We start from the raw sequence: 8,637 nt of genomic DNA on the forward strand, positions 1-8,637 counted from the left end.
TTTAATTATTATTAATTTTAATCTATTATTAAATGAAGTTATTTGTTAGATTATTATTATCCTTTATTATTGTGAATTATATAAACATTTTTAAATTATTATTAGTGGAAACACTACAAAATACATTCCCCATTTAATCGATAATACATTAGAACAGTAATTAATGAGCTTATGCTATGAATTTGAAGTAGAAATATGTGTAAATAAATCATAGAATGTATAATTATTTTGTTCCTTAGTGCTTCAGTTTCAAGTCTTGTCAATTTTCATACTAAATGTAAGTTGAAAATAAATACATGTATAATATAATAATGTATATACATGAACATTACGTATTATTTTAATTACAAGGGTGGTGGCGGTCCATCAAGTATACTGCTTATTTTCCTTGCATATCAAGCAATCTAGTAACCCCCCCCCCCCCCCCCCTCCCCTCTCAGTCACTCTCCTTTAGTATGTCTTTCAGAGACATACATGCCAAAAGAATCATGATTACTACTCCAGCTCAAAACCCATGTGAATTTTTTTTCATTTTTTATTTCCTTTTACTAAATTATCTTTTGTTTCCTTTCATAAAGAATCCTGTCGCTCTTTATATTTTGAGAAACTATTTTTAAAAAAACATAAAATTGTTTCATCCTCTCAAGATAGGAGAATCAAATAAATACATCAAATGTACTATAGGTAGTAGTACTTTAATTTGTGAGCTAGACGGACGGAGTATAAATAAATATTCCTTTGCAAAGCACCCTAAAAGGGATTTGTTTCTTCAAATCTTACGTGTATTTTTATTTACTTAAATATCATATTCACTCACTTTAAATTTATGCGTGTTAATTAATTTGACATAAAATTTAATATATATATATATATATATATATATATATATATATATATATATATATCTCACCGGCAATTTAAAAAATCTCGCGAATTGACTTGGGTTACAGGTGTGGTTCTGACTGTATTAACCGCATCTTTTGGCGTAACTGGTTATTCCTTACCTTGGGCACAAATTGGCTATTGGGCAGTGAAAATAGTAACAATAACATATACTTTTGTATGTATATATCGTGCATTATTTTAATTAGTTTAAAATTTATGGACCGTATTATCAAAAAAATAAATAAATTACATAACATGTTACTCATTGTATAGTAGTACAAATATTGAAATATTCATATTAATATATTATTTTGTGTTTTAATTTATATAACTTACTTTTTCTTTTTTAGTTAATATCACAAAGAATGACATATTTTTATATGAAGTAATAATTTAGCTATATAATATTTATTTTATCTCTAATAAATTGATTTACAATATAAAATGGGATGGAGAGAATATATGTTTAGTTAAGAAAAGAAAAAGAAAAAGAAAAGAAAAGGAGTGTGTGTGTGTGTGAGGGTAGATGTGCTTTTGTGAAGGGCGTTCCGAAGCTTTTGCTTTAGTAGTCAAGGGGACTCGGAACAAAGGTGTAAGAAGGATGCTTTTATAGCTTTACAAACAAAGAGAAATAGAGAGAGAGAGAGGAGAAAAACCGACTCAGATTTATCTTTCTTTATTTCTCTCTCACACAGAAAAAACGTCTTCATGCAGTGCTTAAATTAGGAAAGGTAGGGCATATAGAAGACAGGGATATATCTATGTGGCAACTTTTCCTTTTAATTTATCTCTTCAATTCATTTCAGTTAAAGTAAGACCAAATTCTCATGTTTTCAAGGCCTTTAAAGTTGGTTTTATATATATCTTCATCCCTATTCTTTCTATTCTCTTCCCTTCTCTCTCTTTTTTCCAGTTTTTTAGGGTAACTTGTTGCTATCTTTTTTATTTGTAATATATATACTTCTTAATCCATATTAGAATTATAGGCGTCTTGTTCAACAGAGGGATCTTCGATTTTATTACCTACTAGTGGAGTACTCTTTTTTTCGTTTCTGATTTTTTTTTTTGTTTATTGTCACAGGATTCTTTATGTCTACCAAGCTTTATACCAAAGTTGTAAATATTGAGGATCCTATGGAAGAATTTTAGCTGTAATAATAGTTTCAAAAAAAAGAAAGAAAGAAGAATCATTTATATCTAGAAATATAAAAGAAAAAAAGAAGAAGCGATGAATAAGAGTAGTCATCAGTTGGGATCCATCAGCAGTAGTGATCTTATTGATGCAAAGCTTGAAGAACACCAACTGTGTGGATCTAAGCAGTGTCCTGGTTGTGGACACAAACTCGAAGGAAAGCCGGTATGAATTTACTTTCATAAATATTATTTTATTTTAATATTCTTTGCTTGTTTACAAAGATTTCCATAAGAAAAAAAAATAAAAGTATGCTATGATTTAGCTAAGATATCGAAGAAAAAAATATTTAATTTTCAAGAGTATTTTGTTATGTTATAATTATTATTACAATAGGACTGGGTAGGTCTACCAGCAGGAGTGAAGTTTGACCCAACAGATCAAGAATTGATAGAACACCTTGAAGCAAAAGTAGTGGCTAAAGAATCAAAATCACATCCTTTGATTGATGAGTTCATTCCTACTATTGAAGGAGAAGATGGGATTTGTTATACTCATCCTGAGAAGCTTCCAGGTTTTCAACTCTTTCTCGCTCCTACCTACAAACATTGGCATTTTCTTCAACCACTTAATTAGGTTTTACTATAGTTGTACCTTTCTTGTAATTTCCAAGGAACAAATATTGTCTTTATTCTCCTTGTCATGTGTTTTTCCTCACTCAAATTCAATTCAAATAATTAGAATAAGTTATCAGAAAAAATAACCCATGTATGTAGACATGTGAATTGTTTTATTTTTTGGGTTTAATTTGTCCAACCTAACATTGATTTTAGGTGTTACAAGGGATGGACTAAGTAGACATTTCTTCCACAGACCATCAAAAGCATATACAACAGGTACAAGAAAAAGAAGGAAAATCCAAACAGAATGTCAAGACTTGCAAGGTGGTGAAACCCGTTGGCACAAGACAGGTAAGACTAGGCCAGTAATGGTGAATGGGAAGCAAAGAGGGTGTAAGAAAATTCTAGTTCTATACACAAACTTTGGGAAGAATCGTAAACCGGAGAAAACAAATTGGGTAATGCATCAATACCATTTAGGACAACATGAAGAAGAGAAAGAAGGTGAACTTGTGGTGTCAAAGATATTCTATCAGACTCAACCAAGGCAATGTAATTGGAGTAACACTACTAGTAGTGCTGCTGGAGATCAAGCCAACAGTGATGTTAATAGCAGAAGGGATAGTGGAAGTGGAAGTTGTTCGTCATCTAAGGACATCAATAATAGTAATAATATTCCATCTTCTCATAGAGATGAATTGTCCGCTGCTGTTTGTGCTGCTATGTCTAGTTACTCTACTATGGATATTCAACAATACAAACCGGAACATTTCAGCTTTCTACCATTTCGAAAAACCTTTGATCATGATCAGGTATTCATTATTTAAATCACCTTCCACTATATATTCTACTACTCTTTCGATCAAATAAAGCTCAAGAGATAAATTTTTTTTGTTCATATTTTATTTTTAAAAAATATCTAGTATGAATCAATTTTCTTCACGTGATATGTAGGATAGTATTTTTTTGTCTGAACACTTATCAACAACTATTTAGCTACATGAAACGTCAAATTCATCCTTGTCAAGAAGGAAACAAGACGCAAGCAAATTAAATAAACGCTGTTTCACATGCACATTGCTTAAATAAGTAGCAACAATATACTTGACCGTCATTATTTATTTTTGTTGTTGAGCTATCAAAAAAAAAAAAAAACAAATCATGTCAATCTACCATTAAAATTGAAACTTGAAATTAAAAAATATATATAACAAAATTTTTGAAAATGAATATTTTTTGCAGGCAGGAATTCATGTCGTAGGTGAAGGTTCAATGACAAGAGAAGGTGGTCCAACAGCAGCAGCACCAGAAGAGCGTGACATGGGAGAGCCGCACGATGCTCAGCACCAGCACCAGCACCAGCATCAGCACCAACATCATCTAGTTGCAAACAGTGCATTTCACATTAGCAGGCCAACACCACCAATATCAGCTATAATAACTCCGCCTCCACTCCATAATACTTCCGTTATTTTAGGGGAAGATGCCTTCCATGTTCCAAGATCTATAATCCTTCCAAATGACAACTTTCAGGTAACTCACAAACAGAATCACTTTCTTCTTACTTTTTCCTTTTTTAATGAAGTAGGGACACCTAAAAGAAAAAGACTATTATATTTCATACACTTCAAATAATTTCTTACAAATAATTTCTTACCTTGTTAAAAAAATACTCTTTCTATCTCAATTTTTATTTTACGGTTGAAACTTTTAGAGTTAATTAATTTTTTTTTATATATTTTAAAATTTGAAATTATTATGATTTAAACTATCTTTTCTATAGTTTTTAAATCATATTTAAAAGAATATAAAATTTCTATATCTGAACTCACCATCAAAAATTATTATAGATTTGAATCTCAAAATTCTAATTAACAATGCCATATAAATTGAAACTGAGTTAGTAACATTTATGAAATTAGCTCATATGAAAGATAATTATGTGTAATTGTTCATTAAAAGTGAGATTTGTTATCTACAAATAAGACATATTACTTAAGGGCGGAATTTGTAAATAGATTAGATTCATTCGAACTAAATATTTTTTGGCTTGAATTACATGTAAATAAAATATATATAAGTTAATCCGTAGGGATGGGATAGTGAGTGACATTTTTGTGATAGGTAATAAGTAGAAATGCATTAAGAAACATGGATGATGAGTTTATATGTGAAGTAAAAAAAAAATAGGAAAAAAAGAAGAAATAATCTGCGTTTACAGATCGATCTGTGTTTGTTGCAGACAATACATGATGACAAATATGATTATGTTCTAATTGAGTGTATCATCTTTCGGCAGCAACAACAGCATCATAAACTTGGAGCAAGGTCTGCATCTGAATTGGAACAATTAATTATGGGCTGCACTTCAACTGATATCAAAGGAGTAAGTTTCTTCTCTCTTTTTACCTTAAATTAAACATACTTGTTCAAAATAATAATATAATATAAAAGAATAAAAACTAAAGAGGATATCGCTTGGATAATAAAGTAATTTACTTCTTTATTTCACTATTATTATTTAAACAACAAAAGAAAAGGAGCTCGAGGCATACAGACTTTTCCTTTATCTCTTTATACCTTTATTCTTTGCAAATTTTATGCTCCTAAAGAGTTTTAATTGCAAAGTATCATTATACACTTGTGAAACATTACATAAACTGATATAAATCTTTAAATAAATAAAAAATGTGATATCAATCTAGAGCTTGTGAATTTTACCTTGCTCTCTATTTTAGTGTACCTATTTTTTTTAATATGTCACCCATTCTATTTTTGAAGATAATTAAATTTTAAACTCATTATTTTATTTTTTAATTGTTTACTATATAAAAATTTATAGCTACACAAATATAGAATAAAATTTGAAGAATCCAATTTTCTCTTTTAATGAAATAGAGAGTAACTTTTAAAGTAAGAATTTGTTTGGATAGTCTTATAGCTTATGATTTACTAAATTTTTTTATTATTCTGTTCATGTTTACTTTTCCATTTTAGACTTTACACATCTCTTAAGAAATAATAATTAATATGAGTATTTTAGCACAATATTTATATTAAGTGATGTATAGTTTTAGATTTCAAGATATAAATAATTATTGTTGAGTGTAAAAAATAGGAAAAAATTACAATATTTTCCTTGATATATTAAAATGAAAGTCTATTTTTAAAATAATGAATTAAATAAAAATAAATGAAAAAAGTAGTATGCTATCTTATTCAAACAAATAGTATAAATACACTATAAGGTTATTCAAATTAAAATGACTTAAAAATAAGTCTGTATATTAATAATAAATCATTATGTGAAAAGGACAAAGAATACCCAATTGCATGCATGGGATTCAGCAGTCAAAAGGTAACTGTGATCAAACCGTTTTCTTCTACTTTCGGCTTTTCTATTAAAGAAAAAAAAAAGTACTTCCAATATACTTTACCTCAACACCTCTCTCTTCTTCCCTTACCACTTTCATATTGCAAAATTTTCATGATAAAAATAATTTTATCTTTATTACTCTCTATCTTAATTCATAAAATACTTCCTTCCTTCTTGAGTTTATTTCGACTCTTCTTATCTTTTTTATATTTATAAAATATATAGTAAATTTTATCACCCCTAATAAGATAAAATATAATTAACATATAAAATACATAAAAGAAATTTCAAATTTAGCCGGAGTTGACATGTAAATATGTTAATTTATAAAATGCACATTTAGACATCTTATTTGATCTTTATTGTGTTATTAGATATTCCAACTTAAAAAATCATTATCTAGAAATTTCTAAAGTTATGTGTCACATGAAAGTCAGGTATCAACAAGACACAATAGGAATGAGTACGAATATTTAATATTTAATTTTTATTTGAGACAATTTTTTGGAGGTCTAGATATATACTCTCAAAGTAAAATACTTAAATGGCAACTGATGACAAAATTTATTTATGTATTGTGCTTTTATAGTTATTATAGAAATGTTTAAGACTTAGTTTTAAGTCATAACTTTAAAATATCATTCTTTACCTTTTAAACTGCATGCATGAAGAAGTCTTATTATGGTATTAAGAAAGAAAATTCATTTTTGAAAAATTTATTTCAATAATCGTTTGGTTGGTCAAAAAATTAAAAATATTTTTTTTAAGAAAATAAAATCCTTAAAAATAAGAAAATTGATTCGCTAAAAGAATAAGGAAAATAAGCTCTACTAGTAACGCGTTTCATATGGACTATATTCTCCCACTCTCCAACACAATTCATCATCTGCCCCACATACCGTAGCCCATATCCCCTTCATCCCACACCCCTATCTCTCCACCTTGACCTTCCATAGTCGTTTTTTGAATTATATATATATATATATATATATATATATATATATACTCCCTCCGCTTAAAAGAGAATGATCTCCTTTCCTTTTTGATCTGTCTAAAAGAGAATTATCTCTTTCTTTTTTTTGGTAACAACTTTTCACGTGACATGTTTAACACCACAAAATTAAAGAGCAATTTTGTACATTTGACATAACTTTTGTTTAGGACCACATGATCAAAAGTCTTCTTTACTTTCTTAAATTTCGTGCCAAGTCAAACCTAAACCATTCTTTGTGAAACGAAGGGAGTATAATATTTCAAAATTCTCCACATACAGTCAATATATTCTCATGGGCGGGGCTAGAAGGGGGTTAGTGAATTTGGACGAACTTATTAGCTTTTTCATAGACTATATTTTTACTAGAAAATTAAGTAATAACTTTTGAATCCCCTAACAAAACTGATTGAAAATTTAATGGTACGAAAGGGAAACGAAATTTAGAACTCCAAAACTCCTAATTACACTGACTCCGCCTCTGTATATTTGATCAGTTGTTGTTTATTAGTTATAAATTTGTATTGATTGTTGTAGGAGTCATCCATCACAAACTCTCAAGATGCTGACTGGTTGAAGTACTCACACTTTTGGCCTGACCCTGACAACCCTGATCACCATGGCTAGGGATGGAGGAAACTCTCATCTTCATCATTACTTGTTGAAGTTTTGCACAAATAAGTGATTAATTCAAAGAGGACCAAAACTATACACTATTCTACTACTATACTTGTTTTTTTATTTTAAATCACTATATATATATATATATATATATATATATATATATATATATATATATCTTTTACAACTGAAATGCTGGCAAAAGCTAAGGTACTGCCTCAACCTCAACTGAACTAACACTTAAATACAATCCAAGAAAGAAGAAGGAGGGAGACCAAGAAAGGCTGCTCTTTCTTCTGACAAAAAATGCAAGAAAGGCCCAAAGAGAATGAACCTGCATGAAAATCATCACCACTATGATTATGATATCATCTTATTTTTATTTGTTTATTTTTTTTATTATATATAATTTCTTTTATTTTGTTGTTTTTTTTCACATGAAACACCATATGAATATTTGTGCAAAGTGCATACCCAACTTTGTTGACTATGTCTATGGACAATCACTTTTTAGAGTAGAATACTTTTTTTTTTGGGACACTAAAATATTTCCCTTTATAGAAATGAAATGTGATATTGATTCTCTAGTTTTCTTTACTTGCACCCAACTTTTGATGAGATGAATTAAGTTAAAATGCTTACAGAAATAAAGTAGCATCTTGTGTTAGCACCTAGTTGGTAACAAATCTAACATGGAGTACTACTTAAAAAGTTTATAGTGTATATACTTACTTAACCTTTTGCTTTATTCATAGGCTCCTACTATTTTATGTGAGTAATTATAGGATTACCAGTTGGAGCCTCAGATTGTTCCAAACTCTAGTAGGTGTGGTCTTAGCAATTATCTACTCTAGTAGGCGTGGTCTTAACAATTATCTCAACAAGTTCATCTACCTAATACATATGTCCTCAACCTTAATCAACATTCATCATGTCAACTGGCTTCTTGAACTTAGTAGGTGAACTATGTTCAATTATAGGGTCACCCATATTTTACCCGTTGTAAAATGGT

At 29.1% G+C, this 8,637-nt stretch overlaps 1 protein-coding gene across 6 annotated transcripts; it reads left to right on the forward strand.

Moving 5' to 3' along the window:
- The first annotated feature begins 1,357 nt into the window (after nucleotides 1-1,357).
- On the forward strand, nucleotides 1,358-8,212 carry LOC101262215 (NAC domain-containing protein 75). 6 transcript variants are annotated; one of them, XM_010322833.4, is made up of 7 exons: nucleotides 1,358-1,616; nucleotides 1,967-2,242; nucleotides 2,414-2,591; nucleotides 2,851-3,449; nucleotides 3,880-4,170; nucleotides 4,880-5,023; nucleotides 7,542-8,212. In XM_010322833.4, exons 2-7 carry the CDS (start codon nucleotides 2,114-2,116, stop codon nucleotides 7,629-7,631), a joined length of 1,431 nt encoding a protein of 476 aa, XP_010321135.2. In that variant the 5' UTR covers nucleotides 1,358-1,616; nucleotides 1,967-2,113; the 3' UTR covers nucleotides 7,632-8,212. The 6 variants fall into 6 exon arrangements, with proteins under 6 accessions (XP_010321135.2, XP_010321139.2, XP_025886968.2 ...); XM_010322837.4 differs by having other exon boundaries at nucleotides 4,937-5,023; XM_026031183.2 differs by having other exon boundaries at nucleotides 1,509-1,696.
- The last annotated feature ends 425 nt before the right edge of the window (nucleotides 8,213-8,637 follow it).

This window comes from Solanum lycopersicum, chromosome 5 (assembly GCF_036512215.1).
Source record: "Solanum lycopersicum chromosome 5, SLM_r2.1".
NCBI classification, from domain to species: domain Eukaryota; kingdom Viridiplantae; phylum Streptophyta; class Magnoliopsida; order Solanales; family Solanaceae; genus Solanum; species Solanum lycopersicum.

What these genes read in the sequence shown, in the direction of transcription:
- LOC101262215 (XM_010322833.4), top strand. Translation starts at nt 2,114, where the DNA reads ATGAATAAGAGTAGTCATCAGTTGGGATCCATCAGCAGTAGTGATCTT. An exon ending in TCATCCTGAGAAGCTTCCAG is followed by an intron (nt 2,592 to 2,850) that starts GTTTTCAACTCT and finishes CATTGATTTTAG; the next exon opens with GTGTTACAAGGGATGGACTA. An exon ending in CTTCAACTGATATCAAAGGA is followed by an intron (nt 5,024 to 7,541) that starts GTAAGTTTCTTC and finishes TGATTGTTGTAG; the next exon opens with GAGTCATCCATCACAAACTC.